Source organism: Pieris brassicae, chromosome 1 (assembly GCF_905147105.1).
Source record: "Pieris brassicae chromosome 1, ilPieBrab1.1, whole genome shotgun sequence".
In the NCBI taxonomy this organism is placed as follows: Eukaryota; Metazoa; Arthropoda; class Insecta; order Lepidoptera; family Pieridae; genus Pieris; species Pieris brassicae.
In genome coordinates, this window is record NC_059665.1 from 13,456,497 (window position 1) to 13,469,608 (window position 13,112).

Below are 13,112 nucleotides of genomic sequence, written 5' to 3' on the forward strand. Positions count from 1 at the left end.
GAGCCGTTAACACATTACTCAACTTAAGCAAAGGTAAATGAACCTGTAGAAGTATATTAATCCTTCGACAATCGGTCGATATTCTAATTTGCATCATCCGAGTGTGTTACTAAATACGTCATCTTGGTATTTACGGAACTTCTTGAAAGTGTTTAACTTCCAGAAGGCAAAGAAACTATCAACAAAGATTGTGGTATTGCAATGGTAAAGATTGTATCAACAAAGACTTCCGAAGACTGCCTAAAAGTGATATGATTTAATCGGTATTTTTGTACTATTTTTCCACCTCTAATGGGCTTATGTGTACTTTAGTAGTACATTTTTTCATCGTCAACGTTTTACTTACTAAACTGAATATACATAACATAGTAATAGCTTTATTATATAAATAAAAACAATATTGCAGGGCGTGTTAAGTATCATAATCCTAACCCGTAGGACATATAAAATATAATTATTAACATATTAACTACCCGCGATTGAAAGGTTCCTTACAATAGAACATCCTACGCCTGGTTGCATTTACGATTGGTATTTAGTATAACCCGGATAAGAGCAAAGGTTAGCCCTCATGAGCTAGTTCAAATATATGTCTGACCTGAAATTCCGTCCCCACTTGCCGGGTTTTTATAGGGGTGGCAAGGTTTACGACTCTATTCTTAAGGCGGTCGTTATCCTGAGATATTATCAGCTCTGGGGATATGCTCCATGATATTATTACATAACTTTTAACTCGGTCCGGTGATAAAAGTCACCTGAGAGGTGGATTAATGTCAAATTATCTAGACATTCTCATTATCGGATTCACTTAAGTTTAGAATTATATGAAAAATTTAGTTCTTTCCCAAATAGTTTACATAACTGATAATTAATATTCATAATAAATCAAAAAGGAATATTACGAACCAGAGACATTAAGTCATAAACAGCAGCAATTGTCCATCAGAAAATATCGTCCAGCTAAACGATTAGCGTCACGCAGTGTAGCAATATGACGTGACAGTGTCACGACACTCGGCAACAATGGGTGAAGGGTGTGCGTGTGACGCGAGTATGAATCATTTATTACGACTAAAGCCCTTAGCTCATTACAGTTGGAACTCCACATAAACGCAATAATCGGTGCGATTTGTATTGTCGAGCTGTTCATATCTTTGTATGATTTTCACTTCTGCGAGAATCGCATGGAAATTAAATTAGATTCTGGATTATATGGAACACAAATATCTAGAAGCGACAATTATATAAAAATCCAACCTAACCAAATCTCAAAGGCCTAACTTAAATGATACATTCGATAACGTATGTACTATATGATAGACCTTGAAGTTACACATCTTCAAAGCTTTTAAGTATGAAATATTCGCCGCTTGTATCCTACAAACTGTTTCCAACATACTGTGCTCCAATAAATCGTCACGTAAAAAAATTGCTCGCGGGACGCCTTCTTTGCAAACATTACTTTCCGGTACCCTCCGGTGTGGAAATATTGAAAGAGCGAGTTATAGCTACAAGGAATATTATGTCGAACCTGCCCGGCATAATAAAATATTGTGTATGTCCTACGGTTTACTTCGCATAAAGGTTACATTGGGTAATAGAAAACATTAAATAGCTTAAGTGGTGTTTTCAGGGTTCTATACTAAGGCCATATAGGTTCTCCAACCAGCTAGATACAAGTCGAATCTAACCACTTATACCAGGATATGTTAAACAAAGGCTAATTAAATCTGTATAAGAAGTATACCAAGATGATTTATAATAAAATTCATCGTCACCACTTATTACGAATCCTTTGAAATTAAGCAGTTGCTAGGCGCCGGCGCCGCGTGGTATCGCAAAGACAAGACCTTCTGAAGAGGCTCTTGGTGCGACCGCGTATCAAATAACTGAGCCTTTGTTATGGTAATACCTTCCCGAAATTACACCACCGCGTATAATCTCAAAAGATATAAAAACTTTTTTCACCGCATCGTAAATCTCTTTTGTATTCGGGTTCACCTGAAATCTATACGTGTCTTTGGTAACGTGTATTGCGAGAAACTTGGTATTAGAATACATTAAATTATTCATATAATTGAATATAATTCAGCCAATCATCAATTGCGATTGTTCTAGAAATTCATTAACCGCATATTGACAAGGAATTCCCAGTCAAATTACCTCACTTAGACGAATTACCTGCGCTATGAATAATTATTACGAACAATGTACCTTTGTTTAAATATTAAATAATTAATTATGGATACTTATTTTCAATAGAACAGGTTTTAAAAGACAAATAATAAATCCGAAAAGACCTCTATAACATTCAGTGAATTATTTCAAAAGCATGTCAGTTGTATGCAATTGATCGTGGAGTGTATTTTGGCTGACTGTCAATGTTTACAATCCCACACGGCCGCCGCTGTTTTAAAATTAGCCTTGTAGAAATTCGAAAGTGCGACCGTACTATCTTCATTGTCACAGAATTTTTTAAAAGATAATTACATTTTGCTTATTTCGGACTTTTATCTTCCTCTGCATTCTTGAACTATTTTATATCTGGTTATATGGTGGTGAGTATTAGCAAAAACCCTCACTCTCATCTTAATAAATATTAGTTTTTTAATGTGCAAATAGTGGAAAAGGTATCATATCAAGTGATTAGATTTTTAAATTCAATGTGCCTTTAGAGCGACAGTTTCTAGATCATAAGTTTGGACGACACTTATAAATCTTAACTGTTATTTTTATTATGATTATTAATATGATATTTGCTTGTTACTATGGCTGATTGTTCAGTTTTTATAATCAACCAATCTAAATGTACCAGTTTCTTTAAAGTCAAAATAACTTTATTGATATAGGTAAACAAGTAAACTTATGAACGTCAGAAAAAAAACTTAAATTAATTCTAAATTTACATTTACTACCAGTTCACAAGTCAAGGGCGTAGAGCGGGCAAGAAACTCTCCGCCACTCTTTTTAATCGCAAAGTTTTGAGTCATACAAATTGTTTGAACTGGAGCAAATCAATCCTAAGGCTTAGGATCATTTAAATATTCGTTCAATTAATAAAAAAGCTTTATTGATTAATTTACGTTTAACGCGAGCTTTGAATTTATTCAGTGACAATTATCTAATTCCGCTAGGGAGTTTGTTGTAAAAACGAGTACAATTTCCATAGTAAATAAAAAGTGGTTTATCTTCTGGAGCCTGGTCGGTCGTGCGCTAACATTAATTCTCTTTCGAGTATTATACTGGTGAAAGTCACCATTTGTTTTAAAATCATTTATATTTTTCTGTACATAGAACAAGACTCCAAGAATATATTGACCAGATAGTGTCATAATATTTAATTCCTTAAACTTATTCCGTACCTTTGGGAAAACACAACAAATACCCCAAACAGCCCGCTTCTGCAGCACAAATATGGATTGAACCTATACAGCAACACCCCACGGTAGAATACCGTACAGAAGTAAATGATTTATTATTATTATTATCATAATTATTTGCTCACAAATTTAATAAAAACAAAAGCTCGAAGGTAACCTAAGATAAATTAACTGAAGTGAAAACCCAAAATATCGAAAGAAGGTCATACACAAATTTCCTTAGAAAAACCCCAGCAAAGTTGGCGAGGAATTAAATCAGATTTCCGCGCGAACGGGCATCTTTGAACCCTTTCGGCGATCCCCTTTTCGACAGATGATCAAACAGAATACCCATAGGATGGAATAAGGACCCTTGTATCAAAACTTCGAACTTCTGAGGACCGGGTAATGGCCGAGACACGAATTAGGCATCCATTGAAAAATAAAGTTAAGTTAATAGACAATTAAGAGATACTAATTAGATTATTTAAAATCAACATGATCATCCACCTTGTTGGCCACATCATGGAGCAATAAAAACACAATCGTAGTTAACGAGAAGATAATGAAACAATATTATACTGATAAACTCGAATCGAATAACACACAATACCGACTGCACAGGTTTCACAAATACATTGTCTCTTAGTAACATAGGCTATATTAATCTCCAAAATGTTTATGTAAATAATCTTTCAAGTCAACAAGATTATATTCTCGGCTATTGAGAAAGAAATGAAAATATTCTCTCAACAAAGGAACAAACATAAATTGAATGCAACATTGAAATTCATCGAGCCGTTCACTCTATCAGCTTTAGAGTTTGACGCAAAAATACTGTACATTTGACTCTTAAATATAAGAATAAATACCATTCACAATCATAGATTTCAATATTTTCACGATAGATACTGTAATAGAGTAAAAGAAGCCTTTCACGACTCAATCTTTAAGCAGTCTTTAACGAATCGACCATTTGTTCTTTTAATCTAGGATTTGAGAAAATGATTATTTATCCGAAAATTAATTCTTTACTATTCATCACAATTAAAAAAAGAAACAAAATAAACTGACACATTTACATTGAAATAGTAAATACACTGAATAAATAAATAAAAGCATCATGAAATGAAACTAGTTTCAACAATTATACAATAAAAATGATTGCATGAATTAATTAAAGTAAAAAAGTACTAACCGATTGCGACTTTTTATTTTGCTATTACTTACCAAATATTTAAATTAAGAAGTATTAAGTATAACAGCAACATAAATATGTTTTTGGATTATATATAAATCATTTTGCACAGATTTATTACATTTCGTATTCAAACTTAATTTACTTGTTAAAATAAATTCACATTTGGTAAAGGGAAATTACCGAATTATGAAATTGATTTGCAATCTGATATAGTTGATTATAGTTGATTATCTTAATAGGTTTTATAGTGCTTTATTAATAAGTTTTTGGTTAAGAATTTTTTAACTTATTTAACAAAATTAAATTATAGTACTTACATGGCGCAGGGCTGGCGGGTTCAGCACAGATTCCAATGGACTTGCTGGGGTCGTCGAGTAAGGTCTGTGCGAGGTGGTAGTCGCCCAGCTTGATCTGAACTTGCTGGCTCACACGATCCCGGTTTCCCGTCACCTGCGGAAAACAAATATTTTACTATGACAAATGTTAAAAATGCTTGTGTCTGTGAGCATTTTAGTAATATGGGAGACGTAGGCCTTCACTTATAAAGGTACGAAGCTTTAACTACCCGAGGTAGTTTAGCTGTGTATTGACATAGTAACGACTCAAATAGCAGATATTCTAAAACCTTCTACCAGGGGCATATCCCAGCAAGTAGGTATCGTCCAGCTGCGTCACAAAACAGCAGATACTGCAGAGTGGGTCGAGCCCCACTTGCAATTTTCGTCAGCGACGGATGCGCAAATATATATCCACCACGGACTTTTACCAATGGTCCTACTATATTATAAGCTTGTCACTCCAAATCTCACTTGCTTTACACAATAATAGGTGCTCGTGCTTTGCAATTTATTAATATTTCAACAACAATACCACGTTTTTAAATAAATACACCCAGTTAAAATTTAACTAGATAAATAATATTTAAAACATAATTGCTAATATCGACTTCAGTTTAGGGCACTTAAGTTGTTTACAAACACCAATATAAACACTTACGCATAAACATTACAGCTCTTCTCAATAATAAGGGCAATTTAAATTTAAACATAATGTTTATTCATCCGTATGTCATGAGTCAAACCAGATGTGTGCGACAAGGTCAGGCGCCGATCTTATACGTCGCCTACCTAGGTATCATACAAGATGTTACATTAAGAAATTATGTATTCATAACTCTAGTTCTTGATATATTAGCGATATACCTATAACCTAGTGGCAAAGCGTGATACCCAGAACCCCGCATTCAAAGTTTAAACTAACCCTCCTAGAGTAAGGAAAAATTTGAGACAAACCAGTATTAAACTCAAAAATCGACTATGTTTGCCAGACAGAAATATTATGACCTCAGATGACATAAGAGGCTCTCGCGACCCTATATTACTATAAACTTTTAGAAATTTACGAAGCAAACTAGGAGTTAGAACACGACCATAGATTAAAACTTGCGTTTAATTGTGATTGTACTAGCTTAATATTATGACGCATGACGCGTGTTGGACTAGAAATGCCTTTGACAACGCTTATTTACATATCGCTTCATTCCAGAAATGTCAGAAGATGTCAAATGTCAACAAATTTCATGACTCAATTACTATTATTATTGGTAACTGTTTACTCAGAATCGATTCATGCAACTTGCACACGGACCTAAGCCAAGTGAACACAGTTTTTTGTAGAAATTTCCGGGGTTTTCTTGCTATATATAATATAACTGCTTTTTGAAAATTGATATAAATAGATTTCGGAGGGTCAAACAATCATTACTAACTGTATTCACGATTGACAAGTCACGTACAAAAGCAATTCTAATTCAATACAGTCGTAAATAAAGCCAATATCTACGGGTGTATTAAAATTTGTAACACTCGGGATATTTACAAATACAAATCATGACTAATATGGACACAAATAAACTACTAGGAATGAATGAGTCACACCGTAAATAAACACGATCATCACTTATTTAATATCTAGCGTATTTTTTACGTATTTTTCGCTCTTTGAGCGTCGAAGCCAAACAAATACAAATCAATTTCTTTACAGATAAAATATATTTTGTGTTTTACAATCTGAAACATTTATTACGCAGAAAAACTGACTTTAAGTTAAATAACAACAAGCCCCGGTTTAAATCACTTTTAAGATGTAGTTAAAACCGATTATATTAATATTTTTACTGGATCGCTTTAATTTATAGAATGCCAGTTAGTTCCTGACACAATTAAAATAGTCTGAGCCCTTCTGTCTGGACATTTAGAGCCTTGATTTGTACAAAATATACTTTTAACTTCCGGTCGACATATTTCATTATTTAAATAATAAATAAATACACATTACCACTGCTTGAATCTATTAATTTCAACACCAAAACTATAGTATAAAATCTGACATTGAACGTACGTATTAATATTTATTGGGTCAGCAGAAACATTCTAAATTCTGGGTCTATTTGAATTTCAATGTGTTTATAATAGCGTTTTAATGTGATCATTTCGATAAATAGTTTTATTGCATATTGTTTATGATTATTACTATTGTAAGTTTGCTTTCTGTACATATTACGTGAGAGATGATGTACTATTAACATACAATTAATATATACGGACGCACAGGCAAAGACAAACTTTAAAATACCTTTGAATGTCTAAGCGTGACTAATAAAATTAAAAAATTGTAATACAATCCATCACAAATAATTGTAAATCTAATTAACATATAACAATATTGTTAATAGTGGTCATGGATCAATTAAAGTTCTTATTTAAATGCTGAACGACTTTTAAGGACCCCAGATTTACAGACCGTCGCCCATAGACACTCAGATTTCCAGAGGGCTCGTAAGTGCGATGCCAGCCTTTTTTGTAATTAATAGGAAATAGTGCAGTGGGCAGCTGGTTCCTCATAGAGCTGGTGCGCGTCAAAAACGGCCTTAAAAAAACTCTCAGTTGTGTAACGACGGACGTCGAGGTGATACGGAAATAAGTCTATTTAAACATGCTTATACGGAAATATAACAACTGGCAAAAACTTTCAACTGATAATCCTTAACGGAAATACATTTGTATTGAAACGTCAAAGAATTGAGATTTTCTCGAAAAATAACCACAAAGTGTCCAACTCGATATAAAGGTTTCCTGAATGTTTTCCTGTTCAATAAATAAAATGTATAACAAAATTTATGCCACACCGTAAGCAACGCCCATATCAATACACTTCACTTGGCCGATATGCCTCATGAAGTATCCAATATAGAAACCAATATCGGGCGATATTGTTTTTATAACTCACATCCATCTAATCCTTATTGACCTCATTCCGACAAACAAGGACAGACTGCGATCACTAGAAGCTAAGTAATACTGTATTAGGTATTGAAATTGTGTGTAAACTTTTTGAAAATGACCAAATTTGAAAAGAGAACGTCCGTTTGTAACTCATTTCTCGAAATACTATAAATCATGCAAGTGTACAAAATGTACCTTTGTCAGATTTAAATAAAGAACTGAATATGTCGAATTTTTGAATGCAAAGGCTTGTAAAGATCCGATCTTTATGCCATAAATATATTGACGATAGCACCTCTTTAAAAAATAAAATAATGAGTAAATCAATGGCGCTACAACCATTTTAGGTTCTGGGCCTCAGATTTCGGGATCTGTTTCATGGTCATTTGGTAATGTATTAAGGCAGATAGGCAGCCTTCTGTGACACGCCGTCGACTTTTTAGGTCTAAGACAATCCGGTTTCCTCACGATGTTTTCCTTCACCGTTCGGGCGAATGTTAAATACGCACATAGATAGAAAGTCCATTGGTGCACAGCCGAAGATAGAACGTATGACCTCAGGGATGGGAATAGCACGCAGAAGCCACTAGGCCAACACTGTTCTACCTATTGAAATACTAAACGTATAAGTTTCGGCTGGTTGGTTGGGTGGCTTCATACTTACCCAAATTAAATAATATTTAGTATAAAACCATCACAACGGGTTCCACAAGAATAACGTAAATTAGCGGAAGAAATCGGTGCGTTAAGTCTTGCCATTAAGCCACTCCAGCTCTTCCGAGAAGCTCAGAACTGGCCACTACGCTGGCTTCACGGAGCGATCTAACTGTTCCGAGGATTTCACCTCGTTGGGAGGCCACAGCCTCGCATTCTAGGACTACGTGAATGACTGATTCCTCTGCACAAGGGACTGTCCGTTTCGCCAAGGACAAAGAGATGTTTATTTATTAGATAATGGTCCATAATGCCAGCTATAAGAATGCTAAAACGAGTCGCGGAAAGTTTGATGCCAGTTCTTCTTGCCCGCTCTACTCCCTTGACTTGCGAACTGTTTGTAAATGTAAATTTAGAATTAATTTAACTTCTTTTGTGACGTTCATAAGTGTACTTGTTTACCTATAACAATAAAGTTATTTTGAGTTTGAATTTGACTAAATATCTGTACTGCTTCATAATTTTACAAGTTAATAACAATGCGACGCTTCTTTTGTAATTAAAATTATCACTTAAATAAGACACTATTTCCCAACTAATGACGCACGTGAGCATGTGGGTAGGATCAACGCATAGAATATTCTTCGAAATGGGAAATACTCGTATTAGTGAGAAATGAGGCTATATAAACACAGATTAGTTGGAAGGTGAGAGATGTACCGGGAACTAGGAAGCCAGGAAGTGACACGTATAAAATTCAATTAGTAGAAGAAATCCATAATTATTAATACTAGATCCAACTTTAAGATTATAAAATGAAAAATAAAAAGTAAGACTAAATACTTCCTAACACTATTATTATGCGTTTAGCTTCAGTAATTGACACAGGAGACTCAGAGTCGGTATATTGTGATAAGATTACCGACCAAAAGTATTTGTCTTTGATTGGAGGAAAAACATTCCCTTATAAATGTGCCCTTTTCCATCGTATATTCGAAAACGTGATAAATAATTTACCGAACAAGTGAATAACCTAACAAAACCTTTTACAGAAAATGTGATATTTTAAAATCTCAAAGACATACTTTCTTTTCAAATGACGGAGGAATCACAATTGCCATTGAGCACAATCGTCGGTTTCGGAGAAATTCCGGATAAAGTTAGAGGAGCGTTGCAATAAATTTGTCAATGGGTGAAGTAAATTCGTTCAAAGCCTGTCATCCGCATACACGGTATGAAACATAGATAATTATTATAACATAACGCGTTACACATTTAAATCTACGTGTTTTACATTTATTTTATTATTTAAAAAAAAACAAAATACAGCGCCAAATCAGATTACATTGATACACAAAATATACGAAACAGATAACAAAAGTCAGTTAAAAGAAATTGGAATTAAACATTAAACCAACGACAATATTTTAAAGAACTAAATCAGTGTTTGCCAACCTCAATCCTTTTTTGTGCCAGGCCTACCATCGCCTTACTAAAATTCTTATGCAATATAACCTACATATCTAAAATTGCTGACTTAAGACATAAGACTAACTTAAACAATAATTTTAGGAAAAGTTACTATGAAATTTTTAACGAAACACAGTAAGTAATAAACCATATAATGAATATGGAAATTAATATTCATAAAAATAATACATTTTTGAATTGCCCCCCTGTGACAACTGTTAAATAAAGTCACATGTAACTCATAACTCATAACTGGTGTTGTAGTTGGCTAAAACCCGAAACATTGGCGACTTACGTAGATAATTCGTGTTCGTACTAGGCACACATCTAGTGTACGCACTGAGGCATATTTATCTACATGTATACTTCAGAACATTAAGATTGTCACCGCAAATATCTTAAACTGCTAGCATTAACGTGAACTGCTGTCTAGATGTCTAGATTTAAGAATTTGCGGAAGCAATTGTAGCTTTACTAGCTCTCACAGTTGAAATATAAATAGCAATGAAGGAAAACATAATATATACAAAAAGGTTCAAACTTCCACAAAAAGAAAAACTCAATAAATTTTTATAACATTTAACTTAGTAACACCTAATTCAACTGTGTTGTGTGATGGTGTGAAAGTGAGGGTATGTACGTGTAGGTATGTATGTGGAGGTGTGTATGTGGAGGTGTGTATGTGGGGGTGTGTATGGGGTGTGCTCATAATGCAATTGATTTAGCGCTATGGATATTTTTAATACTGCTTTTAAGCATATTCCGCGATAGCTTAAACAAGTCAGGGCTTAAATAGTGAGATACAAAACTGAGTATTTTCTAACTATTTATCCCGTTTCCCAAAGGAGAAAACCCACCTCCATGACCTATATGCTCTGTTATGGGTAATTCTATCTATCAACCTGCCCTGAGCTGATCCAATCACTATATAAAATATTTATTTCCTACTTAAAAACCGGACAAAACCTCAAACAATCCTGTGCGTGACCATTATGGACAATGCAATATAAATTCTAGTCACGTGTCGATGCTTAAATGATCGTGTGTGCGGAGATCCAATGCACATGTTTATAGAATGAGCAGCGCCGTAATAAATCGCTAACGCAGTGTCAACGGCCCGGAGACAGGAATGGGACAAACACATAGATGAGAAACGCTAAATGGAATTGTGCCTTCAATTACAATGCATTATCATGGAATTTCTGGATGTGATTCGATGCATTAGTATCAAAGTACAGTTATACAAGATTGTCTACACAATTAAGTTAGCACACGAGCTTAGACGTTCACATTAACTTGCCATTGTGAATCGAATAATAAAGTTTCAACTGTCCTCGCAGATTCTCTTGCGTGAATTTCGCATATTTTCTACCTTTTCAAAAATAATAGAAGACATTGTTATTTTGAGATTCAACGTATTGGTTTCAAAAATTATAAAAGTCTGTCCGAAGTTTATCGAGTTCATTCAGACAAAGGGACACGACCGGGGGACGTCGTTTTATAACACGTAATAAGTAAATAAAAGGCAATAGTAGTAACCTTATTGTTTATTTTGTAAATAAAAAGTTTGTCATGAAGCTAAAACAGCTAAAGAGCATTTAACTGTGCATACATAACGAAATTATAATCTTTTTAGGTCTGGGCCTCGGATTTCTGTACGTCTGTCCGGTGTCCTCACTGGGTTCTACTTCACCGTTCGTAGGTTCACATATACCATTGGTGCACAGCCGGGGTCAAACCTACGACCAGTTGAATGCTAAAGGCACTAGGCCAATACTGCTCTATAAGGGTCAATACATATAGTCTATACATAATATAATTACTGTATATTAATGTAAGCACTGTAATATAAAGCCCAAAATCCTTGCGACGTTCGTTTAATGATAGTAGAGCCTTCAAGCATGTAAATACAACACGTTACGGCGTCTTAGAGTTGAGTTTTATGTTTATTCTAGGCTTATACAAGCAATTCCCGCTTATCGCCTCATCCCTTACCACAATTTACGTAGTCTTCCCGTGTTTTAGCGGGATTTATATTGATTACTTTTGAGAAATGAAATAAATTTCAGTTCATATATGTTTTATTTTCTCAAAGAATTACATTTTAGTGAGAAAATTTAAGGGAGGTACACAAACATCAGTGTTATCAAATTATAATGAAACCAATGATTACTTAAACCTGAGAAAATGCCCAGTCTCTTTATTTGTCCTCCTTAGGGTTTTCTAATCGTTGTGTATTGTATTGCCCCACTAAAAAGAGACAGAAACATAAATTCATAGGATTTGGCGTGGAAGAAAATGATATAGGAAGCATTATAGTATAAACTTTAAATGAGTGTGTTTAAATCATTTTATGTATTAAAAAGAAACATAGATGTGCAAAAAAAAATTCTAGAGATACGAACGATAATTGATTTAAATCAATCAATTATATTTTTTTTTAATTTTATTTTATTTACGTATCCATAAATTATAAAAAACTTTTTGGAGTGAAAACTTCTTACACTCATTTGAAGGCGTGTAACACATGGTTCATTTATTGTTTTAATTGAGGCAGTTTGATATCTTTCAAGGTTTTATTTAAACGAAAACGAAATTTCATAAAAGTATTGAAAATTATAGAAGCGTTACCCGCGATCGATGTTAATAAATTTATAACAAAATTATATTTATACACGCGTTTGAGTCCATTTAAAATTACTTAAAACCGAGCATGACATGTAATTGTATCTCACCAAGCGTGAGAACTCGGACGAACAAAGCGTAAATCGAGATGAGATCTTTATTACATATTAGGGGTCACTGTTCTTAAGGTTAAAGACAAACTGTTTCGTAGCAATTAAATTAGTCACTGTCATACGAGTGTATGGAACATTTTAGTTACATACGTAAAATACTTAATTTATTAAATAATTTACAGAATACAGTGTTGGTTAAATAATTAGTGACAGGTACGTTTCAAAGATTAATCTTTGAATAGGCCGTACAAGCCGAAGGGATCCCAAGCAGGCGCTTGATTGGAACCCGCAAGAAAAGCGGAAGCGTGACTGTCCCAGGTAAACCTTGCGCTCTTCCAGATTAGGCAAAGAGAGCTGGAAAGACTTGGAGCTAGGGGAAATACTAAGCTCATTATGGACCCCCTTT

At 34.2% G+C, this 13,112-nt stretch overlaps 1 protein-coding gene across 9 annotated transcripts in view; it reads right to left on the reverse strand.

Moving 5' to 3' along the window:
- Nucleotides 1–13,112, reverse strand: part of LOC123716503 (AF4/FMR2 family member 1) — a 198,734-nt gene that overhangs the window by 60,862 nt on the left and 124,760 nt on the right. For all 9 annotated transcript variants that reach the window (XM_045672321.1, XM_045672330.1, XM_045672295.1 and 6 more), the window contains exon 4: nt 4,878–5,010. In XM_045672321.1, the coding sequence (XP_045528277.1) occupies nt 4,878–5,010 (133 nt within the window). The remainder of the gene's footprint in view (nt 1–4,877; nt 5,011–13,112) is intronic.